General features: G+C 42.4%; 1 protein-coding gene across 1 annotated transcript; it reads left to right on the top strand.

Moving 5' to 3' along the window:
• Positions 1-14,072: 14,072 nt before the first annotated feature.
• Positions 14,073-19,814, top strand: LOC118491539 (glutamic acid-rich protein-like). The gene is made up of 5 exons (XM_035989390.1): positions 14,073-14,090; positions 15,099-15,254; positions 17,990-19,258; positions 19,308-19,514; positions 19,587-19,814. Exons 1-5 carry the CDS (start codon positions 14,073-14,075, stop codon positions 19,812-19,814), a joined length of 1,878 nt encoding a protein of 625 aa, XP_035845283.1.
• The last annotated feature ends 3,045 nt before the right edge of the window (positions 19,815-22,859 follow it).

Raw genomic sequence — 22,859 nt, 5'->3', positions numbered from 1 at the left:
CTTCTGATCGGCAGCTTGTACACCGTTTCCATCTTTTTGAATAAAACCATTAAAGCATCGAACGTTTCGTCCTTCTTCTCCGAACAAACAACCCATGAAAACCTTGTATAATCATCCGTAACCACCAAACAGTAAGAATCTCCACTGATGCTTTTGACGTTGACCAGCCCGAAGAGATCCATATGCAATCTCTCGAGAGGTAACTGGATGGTGTTGAGCATCTTTGGCGGATGAGACTTCCGTACCTGTTTACCTTTCTTACACGCAACACAATCGTCAGGTAAATGAAAATTCTTAACATTCACACCTTCTACCAAATCGTTGTGCACAAGAAAATTCATTTTACGAACGTGTATATGACCCATTTTTCTTTGCCACATAATTGACTCTTTCTCAGTTGCTTTAGACTTTGTCACAAAACATTGTTTTTGAGGAGTTGTTGGTGTTGCAGTGCTCATGTCTAAAATGTAAAGATCATTAACCCTAGGAGCACGCAACAGTACCAACTCATCATGGACTTTAAACCCTGGCTTTAAAACCAAACATTCTGTTTTTGTAAAATGTACGCTAAAGTCTTTGTCGCAAATTTGTGAAATACTTAACAAATTGTTTGTCAATTCAACAATATAATTCACTTTGTCAAAAGATATGATGCCGTTTGTGAGCTTTCCCTGACCAACAATCCTGCCACCTTGGTTACCAGCAAATCCAACGTAGCTTCCATTAATTGCTTTGACATCATATAATAGTGCTAAGGATCCCGTCATATGTCGCGATGCTCCGCTGTCCATTATCCACCTGGATAGCACAGACTTGGGCAGCTCCTGCAATCAGCACACAAACACATCAGTTAAACAATGATGCCCATGACTTTTTAACTTCCGACACTGAACCAAAATCTACATTGCATTTCTCAGTTGTTTTCGGAAAGTTAAATGTGACATTTGATTCAATTTCCTTTTTATCTTGTTTCACTTTGTTATGAAGTTTGGGAAATTCCGACAAAAACTGATCGATTTCAGACTCAAACACAGCAACATCATCTTTCACAAACTGTGACTCATTTTTCAACACACTTTCCATCTTTTTGATCTCACCAGATGGTTTAGATTTCGCGACCCATGACTGATTTTCAAAAGTTTTAGCTTTAGGGTAAAATTTCGAAGTCTTGGGAGACTTAGAAGACTCGCCAATCTCGAAAGTCGATTTTGGCTTATCCTCCGACTTCAACTTTTCACCCCGTTTAAGAATTCGGATCGGCGAAACCACCACTTGTTTATCTTTTGCAACGACCGGTGATTTTCGTCAAGGTTTTTGAACAATTTGTTTTGAAACATTTTTGTTTTGAATCTTAGGTTTTTCAACCTTTGGTTTCTCAACCACTTGATTTTGAACAGATTTTTCAACAATCGGTTTCTTAAAAACTTTCTGACATTGTTTAGCCATATGTCCGATTTCATTGCAGCGATAGCACACACGTTTATCATACTCTACAAAAGTGGTAGTAACTGTGACAACTCGAACTTTAGACTTGCTTTGATGTAACGTTACGTGCTTATGAGAACTGAATTATATGATTTTTAAATGAATATTTGTTATGTGCGCATGTATGTTATGTGTACACGAGCCCAAATTACACAAACCGGTCACACAAGCCCGTTTTGGGCCACACCTTGAAATCGGACTCCATTTGGTAACCGAGTTGGGCTCGGCCCACTCCCCACTCGCAAACATAAATTCTTTGGTAAGGGTTTGATTCCTCTCATTGTTACAATTTTCATAACACACACAAACCCTACTTGCTCTCTACCTCTCACCCTCGGCTTGCTTAGGATCCGAAGGCACAAGAACATCCGATCATTCTCTTGTTCGGATCACCATTGCGACTCGCAACCAGCTGCTGCGGCTCGTAATCTCCGGTTGCGACTCGAGATCGCCGGTTGCGACTCGAGACCACATTTGCACGATACACTGTTTGGGCCTACACTGTCACGGGCCCAACCGTTTGGGCCAAATGATTGAAATTGTGAACTGTTTGATAATTGGACTAGCATGCGTTTACTATTGGGCCGGGTTATGTTGGGCCAGGGTTAACACGCATAAGTACACACATGACTGCTAATTGGACTGCTTATTTGTTTGGGCCGATTACTTGGACTCGTTGCACGACATGAACTGCTGATACGTTTATGTGTTTTGCCATGATCATACTTGATAGCATACATGAATAGACGTGTTATATACGAACCTGACTTGTGTGGTAACCCTATTAGGACGTGGTTGATCACCCTTAGTTCAAGGATCTTTTAATTGTATATCTGCCGAGCAAACCAAGGTGAGTTCACACAGCCAAGGCATGGGATTCCCAGGTTGGGAATTGGGTTGGATATGTTGGACATGGAATGATTACACGTACTTACGCATTCTCTAGACTATAGACCATCGTCCTCAGGTTAGTCAGGACACGTTACGTAAAGCCTACGTAACCCAGTATGTTTGCCATTTGTCTCCCGGGTCGGGAGGACACGTTACGTAAAACCTACGTAACCCAATACCATCTACTGGCTTCCAGGTCGGAAGGCCACGCTGCGTAAAGCCTACGTAGCCCCCACGCGTACCACTGTCCTCGGGGAAGGGCACGTCACGTAAAGCCTACGTGACCCTGTACGTTTTCCTGTTCTCGGTAAAGAAGAACACATGGTCGGAAGTTAGTCTAGTAAGTACCGTTAATGAGAAGCCCTCATTAGCCAGGATAAACATGGGAAGCCCCCACCAGTAATATAATCATAAGGTTTGGGAAGCCCCCACCTTTAGTACACACAAGTATGGGAAGCCCCCACTAGCTATACTTATGCACTATGTTATGAACTTACCTTCTGTGAACTCGCTCAACTAGTTTGTTGATTATTTGCTGCATGCCTTGCAGGACCTTAGGTACTTATGGAGCTTGCACAGGGAGGAGCAGGTCGTTGTGGGATTTGGATCATGAACGATATTCAAACTTATAATTATTTTGAGATTACATACTATGCTTCCGCTATTTAAACGATGTTGGTTTTGAAACATCAATCATGTCATGATGATTTACATTAATTACTTTTATTATTGAATGCTATGTTTGATATGATTGATGGCTTGATCCTGGTCAGTCACGCTCCCAAGCGGTGGTACTCCGCGGGTGGATTTTGGGGGTGTGACAGATTGGTATCAGAGCCATTGGTTATAGAGAACTTGGTTTTAATATGGGAAAACGTTTTTATTAAAACCGGACTATAACCAGAACAGTGCTCTCAACGATCCACAACGACGCTTCGCTCCACGTGCAAGTCTCGACATCCTAGGTAATAAGGTTACGTTTATTGCCTGTATGCTAGAATTGTTTAGAACTTTGCTCACATTACGATTAGATACACATGATACCATAGCATGTGAATCCCTACGTGCTTACACTTTTCTGTCATCGCCCTACTCGCGAACCATTCTTACGTATGCTACTTGTTACAATGAAGATCATGTCTGGAAGAATCAACATGACACAAGCCCAGCTAGAGGCTCTTGTTCAAGCTCAAGTTGCTGCGGCAGTTGCAGCAGCTCAAGCAGGTAGTATATCCTGCAGTATAGGCACACACTAGGATCTTTAGATCCTACATTAACTCTAGTATTTAACTTCGTCCTATTCGTACACAATAGGTCAACCAGCGCAGCAAGTCTGCACTTTCAAGAACTTCATGGACTGTCGTCCAAACTCTTTCAGCGGCACAGAGGGGGCAGTGGGACTCCTCCATTGGTTTGAAAAGCTAGAATCAGTATTCGAAATGTGTGAGTGCCCTGAGGCTCGCAAGGTCAAGTTTGCCACTGGCACTTTGGAAGGAATAGCGTTAACTTGGTGGAACGCCCAAGTTCAGATCTTAGGGTTGGCAGCTGCTAACGCCACCCCATGGAACGATTTCAAGGAACTCATCAAGCGTGAGTATTGCACGCGTGAAGATATTCATAAGTTGGAAGACGAGCTGTATAATCTGAAAATGGTTGGATCAGAGATTGAAGCGTATACTAAACGGTCTAATGAGCTGGCCGTTCTGTGTCCCACTATGGTGGACCCTCCATACAAGCGCATTGAGTTGTACCTCAAGGGATTGGCGCCAGAAATTCAGAGCCACGTGACGTCGGCTAACCTCGAAAACATCCAGGAAATCCAACGCCTCGCTCACCGTATCACCGATCAAGCAGTGGATCAGAATAAACTGCCCAAGCGTGTTAATGCTACTGCTAACGTCACCACCTCGGTTACTCCTGCTACGTCTGGTGACAGTAAAAGAAAGTGGGATGGGGATTCCAGCAAAGGTTCAGCATCTGTTCAGCCACAATCTCAGCAGCAGAAGATTGACCACTATCAGAGTCCCAGTCAGCAATCCTCTAGTGGTCACAGGCAGAGGAGATATCAGGGTAGTCAACCTAGGTGCCACAATTGCAACAGGCATCACCACGGCCCATGTAACAAGGGTCGTTGTCAAAGGTGTCTTAAGATGGGTCACGAGGCCAAAGACTGTAGGAGCCCACGGCCTGCGAATCAGAATCAGCAGCCTCAGCAACCAGCTCCACAGAACCAGCAGCAGCAACAGCAGCCACAGCGCGGAAACCGGGGATGTTTCCAGTGTGGGGCTGAAGGTCACTTCAAACGCGATTGCCCTCAGTTGAACCAGAATCGCAACAACAATAACCAGGGCAACGGGAACAACAACGGTGGAAACAACAACAACAACGGCAATGAAGCTCGTGGTCGTGCATTCGTGCTAGGACGAGGTGACGCAGTGAACGATCCCAACGTTGTTATGGGTAAGTTTCTCCTCGACAATATTTACGTTACTGTTTTGTTTGATTCGGGTGCGGATACAAGCTATATGTCTGTGAAAATGTGTCAACTGCTAAAACGTGCACCAACACTTTTACCCACCAAGCATGTAGTAGAGTTAGCTAACGGTAAAAGTCTAGAAGCCACACACGTAGTTCAGGGTTGTAATCTTATCCTAGCGGGTCAAGCTTTCTCTATAGACCTCATTCCCATAGTTTTGGGTAGCTTCGACGTCGTGATTGGGATGGACTGGTTGTCCCAACACCAGGCAGAGATCTTATGCAGTGAAAAGATCATCCGTATTCCTCGTTCGGGTCAGGAACCTCTCGAAGTTCAAGGCGACAAGAGTGGTGCAGTGGTAGGCATCATCTCTTTCTTGAAGGCTCAGAAATGCTTACGTAAGGGTCACACTGCCATTCTGGCACTCGTTACAGATGCATCAGCAAAGGAAAAGAAATTGGAGGATATTCCAATTGTACGTGATTACCCTCAGGTGTTTCCTGAAGACTTACCAGGCTTACCGCCTCATCGTCAGGTCGAATTTCAGATCGAGCTCGCTCCAGGAGCAGCACCCATAGCTCGCGCACCATATCGTCTAGCTCCATCAGAATTGGAAGAATTGTCAAAACAGCTGCAAGAACTCTTGGAAAAGGGTTTCATTCGTCCAAGCTCTTCGCCTTGGGGAGCTCCAGTACTCTTCGTGAAAAAGAAAGACGGTACGTTCAGGATGTGCATCGACTACCGTGAACTCAACAAGGTAACGGTGAAGAACCGTTATCCTCTTCCACGCATAGACGACTTATTTGACCAGTTGCAAGGGTCGTGTTACTATTCGAAGATAGACTTGAGGTCTGGTTATCATCAGCTGAGAGTCCGGGATGAGGACGTCTCCAAGACAGCCTTCAGAACTCGTTACGGTCACTACGAGTTTCTTGTCATGCCATTCGGGTTAACGAATGCGCCTGCGGTGTTTATGGATCTTATGAACAGGGTGTGCAAACCCTACCTTGACAAGTTCGTCATTGTTTTCATCGACGACATTCTGATTTACTCCAAGAGTCAGGAGGAACACGAGCAGCATCTTCGCCTTATTTTGGAACTCCTTCGGAAGGAACAGCTGTACGCCAAGCTTTCTAAATGCGACTTCTGGCTTCGTGAAGTCCACTTCTTAGGCCATGTAGTGAACAAGGATGGGATCCATGTCGATCCATCCAAGGTAGATTCGATCAGAAACTGGCCTGCACCGCGTACACCGACAGAAATACGCCAATTCTTGGGTCTGGCAGGTTATTACAGACGGTTTATCAGAGACTTTTCGAAGATTGCTCAGCCGCTTACGTTACTAACACAGAAGGGTGTTACTTATCGCTGGGGAGAGCCCCAGGAGACTGCTTTTCAGCACCTAAAGGATAGACTTTGCAGTGCACCTATCCTCTCATTGCCAGAGGGCACAGACGACTTCGTGGTTTATTGTGATGCATCCATTCGGGGACTTGGATGTGTGTTAATGCAGCGCGACAAGGTTATCGCTTACGCCTCTCGTCAACTCAAGGTTCACGAACGGAACTACACGACGCACGATTTAGAGCTGGGAGCTGTTGTTTTCGCGCTTAAGATATGGCGACACTACCTATACGGTACCAGGTGCACGATTTACACCGATCACAGGAGTCTCGAGCATATTCTTAAGCAGAAGGATTTGAATATGCGTCAACGACGATGGGTCGAGTTACTTAACGATTACGAATGCGCTATCAAGTATCATCCAGGCAAAGCCAATGTTGTGGCTGATGCCCTCAGTCGAAAGGACACCTTACCAAAGCGCGTGCGAGCACTACAGCTTACGATTCAGTCTAGCCTTCCTGCACAGATACGAAATGCTCAGGTAGAAGCATTGAAGCCTGAAAATGTCAAGGCTGAAGCCTTACGCGGCTCACGACAACAAATGGAACAGAAGGCAGACGGCGCCTACTATGTAACGGGGCGTATTTGGGTCCCTCTTTATGGCGGACTACGCGAACTTGTAATGGATGAAGCTCACAAGTCTCGCTATTCGGTACATCCAGGGTCGGATAAAATGTACCACGATATCAGCACTACCTATTGGTGGCCTAGTATGAAAGCCAACATTGCTACGTACGTTGGAAAATGTTTGACCTGTGCGAGAGTCAAGGTCGAATATCAGAAACCAGCTGGCCTACTTCAACAACCTAAGATACCGCAATGGAAATGGGAGGAAATTTCCATGGATTTCGTTACAGGCCTACCTAGATCCCAGCGTGGGAATGATACCATATGGGTGATCGTGGATCGACTCACCAAATCTGCACACTTCCTACCTATAAAGGAAACGGATAAATTCTCCACTCTCGCAGACGTCTACCTTAAAGAAGTTGTTTCGAGGCACGGGGTGCCCACATCTATCATTTCGGATCGCGACGCACGATTCACGTCAGAACTTTGGCAAGCAATGCATAAATCTTTCGGCTCACGATTAGACATGAGCACAGCATATCATCCTCAGACGGATGGGCAGTCTGAGCGAACGATCCAAACTCTAGAAGACATGCTTCGGGCATGCGTCATCGATTTCGGCAACGGCTGGGAAAAGCATCTTCCTTTGGTGGAGTTCTCGTATAATAATAGTTATCACACCAGCATTCAAGCCGCTCCATTCGAGGCATTGTACGGACGTAAATGCCGTCACCTCTCTGTTGGGCAGAGGTGGGGGATAGTCAGATTACGGGTCCAGAGATTGTAGTGGATGCCACAGAAAAGATTGCACAGATACGACAACGCATGGCGGCAGCACGCGACCGTCAGAAAGCCTACGCGGACAAGCGTAGAAAGCCATTGGAATTTGAGGTCGGGGACCGGGTTTTATTGAAAGTTTCACCCTGGAAGGGTGTGGTTCGTTTTGGCAAACGGGGCAAACTAAATCCGCGGTACGTCGGACCATTCGAAATTATAGAAAAGATTGGCAAGGTAGCCTACAAGTTGAATTTACCAGCTGAACTCGGGGCAGTTCACAATGTCTTTCATGTATCAAACTTAAAGAAGTGCCTATCAGATGAAAACCTCATCATTCCTTTTAAGGAACTCACTATCGACGAGCGGTTGCAGTTCGTCGAGGAACCAGTTGATATCACGGACCGGGATGTGAAGGTCCTCAAACACAAGAGAATCCCTCTTGTCCGAGTTCGTTGGAACTCCAAACGTGGCCCAGAGTACACCTGGGAACGCGAAGACAGGATGACAGAAAAGTACCCCCAGTTATTCGAAACCAATGCAACCACTACTGAGGCTGAAGCTACTACTTCGGAATTTCGGGACGAAATTCCAGATCAACGGGGGGAGGATGTGACACCCCAGGAAAACCAGTGAACAGTACAGTTTACCTAGCTTCCTCAGTGAGTGCATACCAAATTTCGGGACGAAATTTCCAATTAGTTGAGGATAATGTGACAACTCGAACTTTAGACTTGCTTTGATGTAACGTTACGTGCTTATGAGAACTGAATTATATGATTTTTAAATGAATATTTGTTATGTGCGCATGTATGTTATGTGTACACGAGCCCAAATTACACAAACCGGTCACACAAGCCCGTTTTGGGCCACACCTTGAAATCGGACTCCATTTGGTAACCGAGTTGGGCTCGGCCCACTCCCCACTCGCAAACACAAATCCTTTGGTAAGGGTTTGATTCCTCTCATTGTTACAATTTTCATAACACACACAAACCCTACTTGCTCTCTACCTCTCACCCTCGGCTTGCTTAGGATCCGAAGGCACAAGAACATCCGATCATTCTCTTGTTCGGATCACCTTTCTTTACTCGTAATCGGTTAGTGTTTTGTTTATGTTTTTGTGATAAGTGATTTTATGATTTCATGTTTAGATGAAACCGATTAGAATCTGCATGATTATGAACTAGGGCCGGTTAGATTATGTTGTTTATGATTGGTCTTCGGATTTATTTCATGATGATAGATAATGATCATGTAGTCGGCTTTCACACAAATCGGATATATATGAATGTATGATGAATCGGCTGTATAGTATTGTTTGATCGGATGTGTTCATGTATCGTTTTGGACAAGTGTTCTTGATTATGTTTGGTGTTAGGGTTCATAAGAATTGATGTTGATATCCTTGTTTGATCGATAATTGCCATGTTATGAAACTGATAAAGGTTGGTAATTGATGATAATTGTCATGATTGATCTGAATTGTGAAACTGCCTAAGTTGTTTGCTAAAATCACGGATAAGTCAATGCAGGAGTTATGGAAACCAGTTACACACACGGTTGCGACTCGGCATCACTCGTTGCGAGTCGGAACCCCACTCGAGACCACGAACAGCACAAGCCGGAACCACGGTTGCGAGTCCCGTTGCGACTCGTAACCAGACCATGATGAACCGAGATCACCATTGCGACTCGCAACCAGCTGCTGCGGCTCGTAATCTCCGGTTGCGACTCGAGATCGCCGGTTGCGACTCGAGACCACATTTGCACGATACACTGTTTGGGCCTACACTGTCACGGGCCCAACCGTTTGGGCCAAATGATTGAAATTGTGAACTGTTTGATAATTGGACTAGCATGCGTTTACTATTGGGCCGGGTTATGTTGGGCCAGGGTTAACACGCATAAGTACACACATGACTGCTAATTGGACTGCTTATTTGTTTGGGCCGATTACTTGGACTCGTTGCACGACATGAACTGCTGATACGTTTATGTGTTTTGCCATGATCATACTTGATAGCATACATGAATAGACGTGTTATATACGAACCTGACTTGTGTGGTAACCCTATTAGGACGTGGTTGATCACCCTTAGTTCAAGGATCTTTTAATTGTATATCTGCCGAGCAAACCAAGGTGAGTTCACACAGCCAAGGCATGGGATTCCCAGGTTGGGAATTGGGTTGGATATGTTGGACATGGAATGATTACACGTACTTACGCATTCTCTAGACTATAGACCATCGTCCTCAGGTTAGTCAGGACACGTTACGTAAAGCCTACGTAACCCAGTATGTTTGCCATTTGTCTCCCGGGTCGGGAGGACACGTTACGTAAAACCTACGTAACCCAATACCATCTACTGGCTTCCAGGTCGGAAGGCCACGCTGCGTAAAGCCTACGTAGCCCCCACGCGTACCACTGTCCTCGGGGAAGGGCACGTCACGTAAAGCCTACGTGACCCTGTACGTTTTCCTGTTCTCGGTAAAGAAGAACACATGGTCGGAAGTTAGTCTAGTAAGTACCGTTAATGAGAAGCCCTCATTAGCCAGGATAAACATGGGAAGCCCCCACCAGTAATATAATCATAAGGTTTGGGAAGCCCCCACCTTTAGTACACACTAGTATGGGAAGCCCCCACTAGCTATACTTATGCACTATGTTATGAACTTACTTTCTGTGAACTCGCTCAACTAGTTTGTTGATTATTTGCTGCATGCCTTGCAGGACCTTAGGTACTTATGGAGCTTGCACAGGGAGGAGCAGGTCGTTGTGGGATTTGGATCATGAACGATATTCAAACTTATAATTATTTTGAGATTACATACTATGCTTCCGCTATTTAAACGATGTTGGTTTTGAAACATCAATCATGTCATGATGATTTACATTAATTACTTTTATTATTGAATGCTATGTTTGATATGATTGATGGCTTGATCCTGGTCAGTCACGCTCCCAAGCGGTGGTACTCCGCGGGTGGATTTTGGGGGTGTGACAGTAACAGTTTCCACTTTCAGCTTTTGTGCTGCATTGAAATCGTCAACAGCTTTTTGACTAAAGATATATTCTTTTTCATTTTCAGTGCTAGGACCAGCGACAAACACATCATCAATCCTATCTTTCGGCTTGGCTACCTGCTTAGCCATATTCTTCTCAAAACCGATACCTTTTTTCTTTAACTGATTTTTCTTGTTTTGGCCTTTACCCACCCCCTCTACCTTTTCTGGACTAGTAGGACGTGACGAACCAACTGACTTATTCAGTTTTGAAAAGAAATCACTTTTCTTTATCTCATTTACGCTCAGCTCAGCTCTGATACCACTTGTGAGTACAGGATCGGATCGTAAACGATCACTAGATCTGCGGTGGATTCGATTTAACGTGCGGAATCCATTAAATCGAACCGTAATCGTGCGCGAAGACGTAATTAAACAACGTTTATTACGAAACGACGACAACCGGATAGAGTTTCGACTCGATCTACATACTACACACTCGAAATCTGATCAACGTGACGTAAATGGAGTGTTCTTGACGTAGATGATGAAGATCAGCTCGTGTTTGACGGTTATGAATGGTTGTGAAGTTGTTCTCTGATTGCTTGTCTTCTCAGATTTCTCACTCTCATCGTCCAACACCTGATCAATAACATTTTTGATAACTTGGGATTCGTTATCAGTGTCAGACGCAGTGAAAGTGATATCAATGTTATCAGGTAAATCATTCTCAAGTGTTTTCAGTTTGATGTTTAAAGCAGCTTCCACCCCATCTGGATATTTCTGTGTATAATGATTCCACATTGGGGGTGGAACGCTGTTGAAGGCAGGTGAAGCATGTGGCTGTTGTGGTACTATTTGCTCTAACACGTACGATGACGCCACATAACTCATCAATTTTTGATCAATTCTATCATTTTCAATTTTAGTCAACTCAAGCTCTTTTCTCAAAGATGCGATCGTATCTAAATGAAAGTTGACTTCTCTCTGTTTATCAAATAAAGTTGATTGTGCCAGCTTGGTTGCTTTATCGTTTTCAAGACTCTCTTTTTGGATCATTTTTATTGACCTAGACAATGTGTCGTATGCCTCTTTTACTTGCTCTAAGTCAAACTTCACCAAATCTGCATGTTGTTTCAATTCCTGATACTTGGTGTCTTTTTCAAGACACCTCGTGTATGGTTGTGAACAACTTAGACACGGTGTATCGGGGAATGAAACTTTTTCAACTATAATCTCATCCTCACAAACAATTTTACCAACAAGATTTGACTCCGACTTAGACGACTTGACCACGTTGACCTCTATGACTCCAGTTTCCTCTCCTAGACCTGACATTTTATCAACTGACTCCTGGATGTCTGAATCTACCTCTTTTAACTTGCTCATCAGCGCTTTATCTGCAATCTCCTTTAGAGCTTTTTCAGTCATTTCCTTCGACACGTCGATCATCTCCTCGACTTCTTCTTTCTCTGCTTCAAATCTCGGACATGTTCCAGTTCTTGGCTCTTCAAAATAATCTGCAAAAGAATCAAAAACGTTAGAAGGTATAATTGATTTCATAGTATAGACAAATTCCTCCTGTCGTGATTGAAAATTGAGAACTTCTGTCACAGATTCCTCAGCTTTTGCAGAACTATCTGTAGAAACCTTTTCAACAACCTCCGGAATCACTTGATCAACAACCTCAACAACTTCTTCAACCACCACTTCAGAAACTTCATCTACCATCTTAGTAACTACTTCCTCAACCGCTTCAGAGCCAAACTCAACAACACTCTCAGAAACTACTTCACCGACATTCCTAGTAACTACCTCATCGATAACCTTCGACTCTGCAACTGTCTCAGTAATCTCAACTACCTCAGCCATCATTGCTTGATCATCCTTTCCTGGAATGTAATTGTCCCAACTAAACCCAGACACAACCTTCTCATCATCTTGGTTTACGATAAGTGCCTTCTCTGGTTTCTTCTCAATCTGAGGTCTCTGAACAGCAGATTGTTGATTTGGTCGATGATATATAGCTTGTCTGTAATAATCGTTTGTAAACGGGTTCTGATGATTCTGCACTTCACGATTCGGACATTCGCGCTTGAAATGACCTCGTTCTTTGCACTTAAAACAGGTCACCTTTGACTTATCGAACCCTAATTTCTGATCAGGACCTGACAGACTGCTTCTATCCGTGATCTCCATAAAGTGTTGTGCTCTTCTAACCAGACTCGCCATACACCACTTTATATCTATCAGTTCCAGTTCTTCCGGATCGATCTGATCGTAATCCTCTTTAGTCATATCAGGATTACCGATCCTACCAGCGACCAAACCTTCATAAGCTTCCAGAACTGATGCCAGTAACGTGATGTGCTGCTTGGCTGCATTCTCGGTGATTTCATTCCCATTCTTGATGTTAACCGCAATGTTACATTGCACACCGGACACAAACGTCTGTTGATTTGACCCTGTAGAACTTTGAGGAGAATTCTTCTCTGAAACTTTGACATTTGGCTCGTAGTTGGCAAATGGAGTCGACTGACTCGACTGATAGGCATTTGGAGCAGCAGATGAAGTGTTGTCTGCACTGAAACCGGTTTGAATCTTCGGACTCTGAACATTAGTAGCTGCCGGACTATTCTTGTAATACAAAGACACATCCTGTGGCATATTCGTTGAATTCATCTTCTTGATTTTTACCAACTCCAACTCATGAGCTTCAATTTTCTCTATAAACACGCTCAAACTATAGTTCACGAAATCTGAACTATTTTTCAACATCATCAACTACGTTCCCCATTCCTCATAGGGGAGTGCATCACATAACTTGTCTATCCACTCCTTATTCGTCTTTTCGATATTCAACCTTCTCATCTCTACCACCAGGTGACAATACCTCTTGATAAGCTGCTTTGTCGATTCACCTTTAATTCCCGTGAATATATCAAATTCTTTCTTTATCAGTGCTTTCTTACTCTTGATCATCGACGTACTGCCTTTGAATTTCTGTTCCAAAGCTTGCCATATCGATTGTGCACTATCATCGTGCTGTAGCAGAACTAGAATATCCTCTTTTATCGCTTGCTGCAGGATGCTAACCATCTTCTTTTCTGCTTTGAACTCGATCTGTTCCGCATCTGTAAGACTGGCAATGGTCTTCAACATATTCAACCCGTCTACCGGAGGAACATACTTCCTTTCGATTTTTATCCAGCACTCTAGATGGTTGGCCTGCACCCAGTTTTTGAATCTCCCGGACCATCCTGAATATTCATCCAAACTCATCAATTTAGGAGGTTTCTGCATCGTTCCAAGCTCGTTTTCCAGATTTACATTCTGCATGATGCTAGCAGGACTCTGAGTAACTCCACCACTACCCGCAAACATGTTGTAAAAAGTTTGGCTTTCCATTTTCAGTCGTAACGAAGAAATTTTCAAACAGTCTGAATAAGCAAACCACAGTGATCCTATGAGCGAACCAAATCAGGTAACAATGAGCGAACCCACCAAATGAACTTTGAGCGAACCAGAAAGTGCACTAAGAGCGGACCAGAATGTTGCACTTAGAGCGGACCAGGTAGCTGACTTTCGAGCGAACCACAAATGAACACTGGAGCGGACCAGAATTTGCACTTCGAGCGAACCAACAAATGATCTTTGGAGCGAACCAGAATTTTCACTTCGAGCGAACCAACAAATGATCTTTGGAGCGGACCTGAAAAACTGCTCTTCAAGCGGACCAGACGAGCGAACCAGCAACCAAAACAGACATTTCGAGCGGACCAGAACAAAAAACAGGAGCGAACCAGCACAACTTGTACGTTGGAGCGGACCAGAAAAGCGAACCAAAAGACTGACAAATATGCGGACCTACTTCACGAGGGTTTTTATGTCACTTTTAGGCCGTATTTTGATCTGAATCTTTCAAGGGTTTGTTATTAGTGTATTTTACACCTGTTGTCTAAATTTCAGTCCATTTCCACCGTTCAAACAGTCCAAATCTACAAAAGTCCGTGTAAAAAGCTTCGTATCTAGCAAACTAACTCGCAACTGGCTCTGATACCAATTGTAGGATCAGTTTTGACCTCTCGAGTGAGTCAATCAGAGCTAGTGCTTACTGAGAATGTGGCGGAAACACATTTTCAGCATGATACAAAGAAAACCGTAAAAGAATGGAGTAGAAACAGAAAATTCACACTTAAAATACTTTTTCTTCACTTGATAACGCTTGCCGTATGGACAGCAGTTCGACGTGGGATCTCAGACAACGTTACAAGTGAAATGACAACAGGGGGTATATATAGGCTACACGGTCCGCTCATGTGACATGTCCACAAGAGCGGACCAGACAACAAAGCTGGTTCGCTTTTGTGGACACATGCCACAAAAGCGGACCTACAACATCACAATCATAAAATTACATACTAATCCGCTGGACTTATACAAAATGACCTATCTGGACCCTATACATTAATCTAGCATTACAAAGACGCAGGCTTTAGACATTGTGCATCAACAAAAGGAACAAGTGGCAACTACTGAAGATGATCCATTTAATGTTGATATGTTGTTTGATACAGATGTCTTAGAGACAGGGCCTTCTGTGGAAGTTGAAGCAGAGCATGTGGTTGAAGTTGAAGCTGAGCAAGTTGTAAATGTTGAATGTGACAACTCGAATTTCCAAGATTTCTATTTCGCATTTATTGCACGTCTATTGATTGTTTAATTGTTTGCTTGCACAATTAGTTTGCTGTGAAGTTGTAACGTTTTTGATTCAGTTAAGTACATGTATTGATTATGAAAGATTTGTCAAATGTATGAATGTGGTGGTGAAACTGTAAATTATTTTGAGATGGTGTGCTATTGCAAATTATGATACTTAGGGATGCATAGAGAAATTAGTGAAACTCTAATCATTGTTAACCCTAATCCCTTTTCACTAATCATTTTCACAAAAACCAAAGCACTGTATTCTCTAATCTCCTAGCAATCATCACCATTATCATTGGCAAGACATTCAACACTTTGATTCTATATTTCTTCTAGGATCATTCAAGGTAATTGTTTATAGATCATCGTAATACTTGTAAACCTTAATTGATTGATTGATTGTTTTCAATTCTAAATTGTATGATTCATGAAAACCCTAGTTCTTCATGTGCTATTCTTTGTTAATTGATTCTGAATTATTGTGAAAGAATGATGATGATTGTGTAATCATTGTTAGATGATTAAGATTCTTGATTTAGATGATTGTTTTGGACAACTACTGAAGATTGAATTGATTCTGCGTTGATAAAGTATGAAATAGGGTTTCTGATCGTATCAATGTAAATTGTAACTGCTACTTTGATTCTGTATTATGATCTAGGAATTCACGCAGGATTGTTAGTCTGAGTTTGTGAATGTTGTTAGTCCGAGCTTTATGTGTGATATAAGGATCCGAGTATGCTCATTATTTATGTCAGAGTTTTTATTATAAGGAGCTCATGGTCCGAAGTTTTATATGAAAACATTTAGTCCGAATGTTGATTATAAGCAAAAAGTTCTGAGTTTTATGTGTTACAATGAGGATCCGACTTTTAGGAGTTAAAATGAATCCGACATTTATAATAAACAAAGTGTCCGAATTTTTAAAAGGCTAAAGCCTTGGTCCGAGTTTCATCGGTCATCAAAGTCCGACTTTCTGTAAACAAAGTGGTCCGACTTTTTTTTACATGGAGTTATAAGATCGAAGTTTTTGTTTAAGGCATGTTGTCCGAGTTTCTCAAGCACTTGGGATGGTCCGATTTTAAACAAGGAATCCCCACTTCCTGTCCGAGGTTTATATGCTTGGTGGTGTCCGAGTTTCAACCCAAACCCCCACATGTCCGACTTTTGACCCATGTATCCTGTCCGACCTTTTGAGCCCCCAAAACCCCTCACATGGTCCGAATTCTTAACCCCCACACACATTGGTCCGAGCTTCATAAGGGGGTGTGATACTGTCCGAGTTTTGGGAGATGGATTGTTGGTCTGATGTGATGTTAACCCTATTATTTGCACGTAATCATGTTCACTATGTAACGTAGTTAATCATGTAAGCATTATCTTTGCTAAGTTGTGAACTCTAATTACTTGTTAACTCTCGTAAGTGAACTAGTGCAGTTAAGTCGATATTCCTATTACATGTGTTAACGGTGTTAAGTGTTAACCACGATAAGTGTAATAGTTCTGTGAAAACATGTTATCTGGTTAAGCCTGATGATCTTGTTAAACACGACGACCCTGTTAATTGTGCTACTGAATAACCTTGTGCGTATTAACCAAGAACACTATCGTATGTGATTCATGATGCTAATTGTCAAACGCTTTGTGATATAGATTACCTACGTATTAATACAAACATGAACTGATTTATTACACGTGCATACAATAGGACTTGACTGATTACTTGTGAGTGCATAACATAGCATACCGAGCAAACCAAGGTGAGTTCACACCCTTACTAAGGCATGGGATTCCCAAGGGCTTGGGAATGGTATTGAAGGAATAAGGTTGAATAGATTCGTACTGACACTAATACTAGACTACCATACCATTGTCCTCGGTTGTGCAGGACACATACGTATGCTATTCACTGTCCTCGGTTGTGCAGGACACATACTTACAATCTACATAGACTTATACTTATTACTATCCTCGGTTGTGAAGGATACTCACGTAAAACCTATGTGTACTTATACTTATTACTATCCTCGGTTGTGAAGGATACTCACGTAAAACCTACGTGTACTTATACTTATTACTATCCTCGGTTGTGAAGGATACTCACGTAAAACCTACGTGTACTTATACTCATTACTATCCTCGGTTGTGAAGGATACTCACGTAAAACCTACGTGTATTTATACTTACTACTATCCTCGGTTGTGAAGGATACTTATGGTCACGAGTAGTCTAGTGGTTATACAACATGGGAAGCCCCCACCAATAGAACGTACTAACGGCCCAGTAGAGCCACCTGTTACATACGAACTTACTATTACGCATTTACTTTCTGTGAACTCGCTCAACTAGTTGTTGATCCTCTGTTACATGCCTTGCAGGTCGTTAGGTACATGGAGCTTGCACAGGGAGGAGCTGGTCGTTGTGGGCTTGGATCGTGATTATTTCTTTAAACACTTATGACATTACATTATCATTTATGTTGGGTTTACTTACATGCTTCCGCTACTTAAACAATGTTTGGTTTTGAACATCAATCATGTCTTGTTGAATTACATTATCTATTTTTATTATTAAATGCTGTGTTCGATATGATTGATGGCTTGATCCTGGTCAGTCACGCTCCCAAGCGGTGATACTCCGCGTGTGGATTTTGGGGGTGTGACAGTTGAAGCTTAGAAAGGAAAAGGGAAAGTTATCGATGATATTGAAGGAGGTGATGTGAATAAAGACACTACAAGTTCCTCAAGTTCTTCAGATGAAGAAGTAGTTGATGAAACTGAACGTTTACGAAGAATTCAGGAGGCAACAGAGCAAGAAAAGTTATTAAAGAAGAGAAAGAGACAGGAAAAGGACGATGATGATGTGTATGTGCCTTCTCCAGAACATGTCTCAGAATCACAATCTCCTCCAGGTGGTAAAAAGAAAGGTAGAGCACGAAACAAAGTCGTATTTCCGAAGATTCGCAAAGCTACTCCAAAGATCAAAGTACCGAAGATTGTGCTCAAGAAGAAACAAACAAAAGAAACCAAGAAACCACCTACACCACCACATGAACCAACACCTCCACAATCACCAATACAATCAACACCCCGACAACCTACTCCACCACAACAACCTTCACCACCTAAACAGCCAACACCTCCAAGACAACCATCTCCACTACGTCATTCACCTCCACCACAACAAACCCTTTTCACCTCGCAAGAACTCTTTCAGACCCCTCCACTCACTCAAATGCAACCTGGTTTTTCAAGCAAAGGTCTTTATACTCCATATGATAATCTTGAAGATATCGGAGACTTCGGTTTTGCGAACAATGAACAAGTGTTGAAGTTGGAGAAAAGGATGGATGAAGTGTTAGTGGAAAACAAGAAATTAGCCGCTGAAAACAAGAAGGTGTCTGATAGGGAGAAAATTTTAGAAATGTGTGTGAAGAAGTTGGAGATTGATAATAAAGAGTTGGTGAAAAAGATTGACTCTAATCAATCTGAGATAGACATCTTGAAGGTGAGAGTTGCTGAGCAGGAAGAAGAAAAGACTCGACGTGATGAACAAAATGAGTATTTCAAGTTGAAGAACAAAGAACTTGAAGCAGCTAAAGCTTTCAGAGATCATGAGTTCTATATGTTGAATAAAGTTGTCGAGAGCATGCTTGGAACATCTGTAGAGCAAAAGTTTGAACAGCTGCAAGTTGAAGAGCTCAGAGCTGAACGTCAAGCCAAAATAGACGAACAAATGAAAGAAAAAGGCAAAGGAGTTGAAGGAAGTTCTGCAGTGACAGAAAGATCGATTGTTCCTTCAATGGTGGTTGATAATCCCGAGCCTATTTCTGCTATTTCTGGTTTGTTTGAGGATTATACTCCTATGGATGAATTGATTGGAGATAGTGATGAGGATGATGAAGAAGAGGAGGATGAAGAGGAAGATGTTACAGATGAAAAAAGTGTATTCTGCGAGCAGTCATGGTTCAGATGATGATGACGATGATGCTCAGGGTGGTACAGGGTTGAAAGTTACTGAAGCTTCTGCTGAACAGAATGTTGATAATCTGATGAACGATTCAGTGAACGAAGAATCAGGGGGAGCTGATAGACAGGGGGAGTCAGGTGATGCAGAGAATGTTCAACAAGCCGAGAAATTGATCTTGAGGATAGATACTTATCGTGAAGAAGGAGAGCATTTCCATACTTACACGTTGGAAGCAATTAAGGAAATGACTCGCTTGATGGATCCTGATTTTAAATTTGACTCTGAAGAAGAAATGAATGCATAGTTCGAAGAAGAATTGAATGCTTTCGACATCAATCAGCAGCGTGATTACGAGTATAAGTATGTTGAAGATGCTGATATGTACGATAGAGTCAAAGTTGAAGATTGGACGGATGATGAGAATGTCAGTGAGGATACTTCACAGTTGCCAACGTTAATGGAATTCTTTATTGAAGAGAACCGTGATGAGTTGCGAAGGAAAGTTGCTGAAATTTTGAAAGACAAACTTTGACGGAACTCAGAAAGATATGGCAAAGGAAGAACGAAAGAAATGGTTTAAAGTTAGTCACGAGAGGAAGTTTAAACGGCCTTTGAAGTATTATCAACGTGATAGAAGCGTATCTCTCGGTGACATTATCAGTTGGAGTTTCTTACCGCAGGTTAATGCATATGCGATAAGAAGAGAATGTGGGGTGCAGTATTTTGAAAAGTTACATGATATTATGTCACTTCCGTGGTGGGATGTGGATGAATTATTTAAAGTCAGAACTTTGGGTTATCCTGTCAGGAAGAATGATATCGATATGTGGGGTTTGATAAAGTTCGAAGCATTAAGAGACTTCAAACACTGGAAGCCACATCGTCCGAAGAGAGTGCGAAGGGTTAATCCAGATACAGGCGTTGAAGAAACAATTCTGAATGTGAAAAAGCCTAGAACAATGAAAACTATACCAGTGCCACTGATGGAACAAGAGTTTTACAAAGGCTTCATGGGCTGGGTTTATAGTTGCATTACTACTGAAGCAGTGATTACTTATCGAGCTGGTGGAGAAATAAGAAAAATACATGTGTATGATCCTATGTGGCTCGTGAATTGCTCTGCAAAGGATATCGAATGTTTATTCATCAACAAGATTCATTACCAGCCAGAGGACAAAGAACAGGCTATGCAGTTTCAGCGAGTTGTAACTCTGTGTTTTCAGAAAAGCATCAACTCTGAAACTAAATGGAAGTCTTCATGGTGATCACTTAATGAGAAGATGAAAAGAAAAGCTAAGCGTGAACGTCAAAAGCTTGAAGAAAAGAGAGGAATGTTTATGAAGATTCAAGCTGAAGAGGAAAAGGCGAGAAAGAAACATAATGATATGATAAGGAATGCGCTCAGAAGGAAGCCTCAGCCAAGGGAAGAAACATTCAGAGCAATTTGAAGACCCAAAGACCGAGACTGAAGACTGTGGCTGTATCCAAGGGGGAGTTTGTTGGTGCATAATGTCTAAAGCCTGCGTCTTAGTCTTTGTTGATCAATGTATAGGGTCTAGATGTGTTAATTATGTATTGTATAGGGGTTAAATATGTAATTTTGGGTTTGTCATGTAAAGGTTTCGCTTATATGGACATGTGCCATAAAATCGAAACTACTTGATTGAGGTTTCGCTCATATGGTCATGTCCACATAAGCTGTCACACCCCCAAAATCCACCTGCGGAGTATCGCCGCTTGGGAGCGTGACTGACCAGGATCAAGCCACCAATCATATCGAACATGTAAATAATATCAAGTAAAATAAATATAAACCAATCATTCAATATGATAGGTGTTCAAAACATAATCATAGTTTCAAAATGTAGCGGAAGCATAAGTATGAAAACCCAACGTGTAACATAAGTTCAAATGTTTAAATATTTTAACATGGCATCCACGATCCATGCTCCACAACGACCTGCTCCTCCCTGTGCAAGCTCCATGCATCTAACGACCTGCAAGGCATGTAACAGAGGATCAACAACTAGTTGAGCGAGTTCACAGAAAGTAATTGCGTAATAGTATATTCGTTTGTAGCATGTGGCTCTACTGGGCCGATAGTACGTTCTATTGGTAGGGGCTTCCCATGTTGTATAACCACTAGACCATTCGTAACCATAGGTGTTCTTCACAACCGAGAACAGTAGTACGTACAAGCTTTACGTAAGTATTATGTAAGTATCCTTCACAACCGAGGATAGTAGTAAGTATAAGTATACGTAGATTGTAAGTATGTGTCCTGCACAACCGAGGACAGTGAATAGCAGAAGTATGTGTCCTGCACAACCGAGGACAGTGAGTAGCATGAGTATGCGTCCTGCACAACCGAGGACAGTGAGTAGCATAGGTATGTGTCCTGCACAACCGAGGACAGTAAGTAGCATATGCATATGTGAGCTTTACGCATGTGTCCTGCACAACCGAGGACAGTAAGTAGTATAAGCATACGTGGGTTTACGTATGTGTCCTGCACAACCGAGGACGCTGGTATGCTAGTCTAGTGGTAGTGTCAGTTTGAATCTATTCAACCTTATTCCTTCAATCCCATTCCCAAGCCCTGGGAATCCCATGCCTTAGTAAGAGTGTGAACTCACCTTGGTTTGCTCGGTATGCTATGCTCTAGGGTTTATCAAGTGTCTAAATCCGTTACACACGACCTAGGTTATATTGCAATGATACGACGTAAGTGTTTGCATCAAATTAGGGTTTGCAAATCATTGACATTCAAGCAGCTGTGTCTTGTGTGTTTATTGTGTACATGATGATATCACATAGACTGTTCACGCATGTAGAATCATACAGTTGCATTCAGTATCGCACAATCATATACATAGAATCATACATCACGTAAGCAGTCAATCCTATTCACATAATTCATGCGTAGCGTCCCTGATTTCACGGTTTAATCTTACGTGGATATTAATCAAGTTGCCACTGTTAACATACTTTATACATTTAGCAGTGTTAATAACTTCACATGTTTAACGAAGTCAGGGACTTAACAAAGTGTCATACACAGCTTAACAGAATTAACATTATATAACATGCAGCTCGTTGTTTCAAATTGATCATTACACAACATCAGATAGGGCCTTGCCCTTTGCAAAACTCAGACAAGTGTGTGTGGGGGGGGGGGGCTTCCCTGTTCAAAAAGTCAGACGAGATAACAATCATGAAAGTCGGACCATATGTGTTGTTGAAAAAGCTCGGACCCTTTACAAGGGTTACAGATCGGACAGGGTAAAGGTCATAAATGTCACACCCTGGCTTTGCGGAAGCGTGGTTAATTTGTGTGACTTCTTAATACCATAGCTTAATCATAACAAAGCTATATGAATTTAAAAACCATGCAAGTCATCCATTAAGTTTTTGAAAACATCATACAAAACCATTGTTTTTAACATGCAACCATAACCTTGTTCAGTAACATTACAACTTATAACAAAACATAAACGTGATTTAGGGATTGTGTCTTGTCCAAGTAAGAGACACAACCCTAAACCCTGATGACTTCATGACCAGTGCAGCGGAAAAC

This window comes from Helianthus annuus, chromosome 4, assembly GCF_002127325.2.
Source record: "Helianthus annuus cultivar XRQ/B chromosome 4, HanXRQr2.0-SUNRISE, whole genome shotgun sequence".
NCBI classification, from domain to species: domain Eukaryota; kingdom Viridiplantae; phylum Streptophyta; class Magnoliopsida; order Asterales; family Asteraceae; genus Helianthus; species Helianthus annuus.
The sequence above is the reverse complement of the archived record's forward strand: the minus strand, read 5'-3'. Positions and strand labels throughout refer to the sequence as shown.

Bases quoted from the DNA above. Each gene is read 5' to 3' on its own strand.
- LOC118491539 (XM_035989390.1), top strand. The intron at 15,255-17,989 runs GTAAATGTTGAA...GTTGAAGCTTAG, and splicing joins AAGTTGAAGCTGAGCAAGTT to AAAGGAAAAGGGAAAGTTAT. The intron at 19,515-19,586 runs GCAATTAAGGAA...ATGAATGCATAG, and splicing joins TCCATACTTACACGTTGGAA to TTCGAAGAAGAATTGAATGC.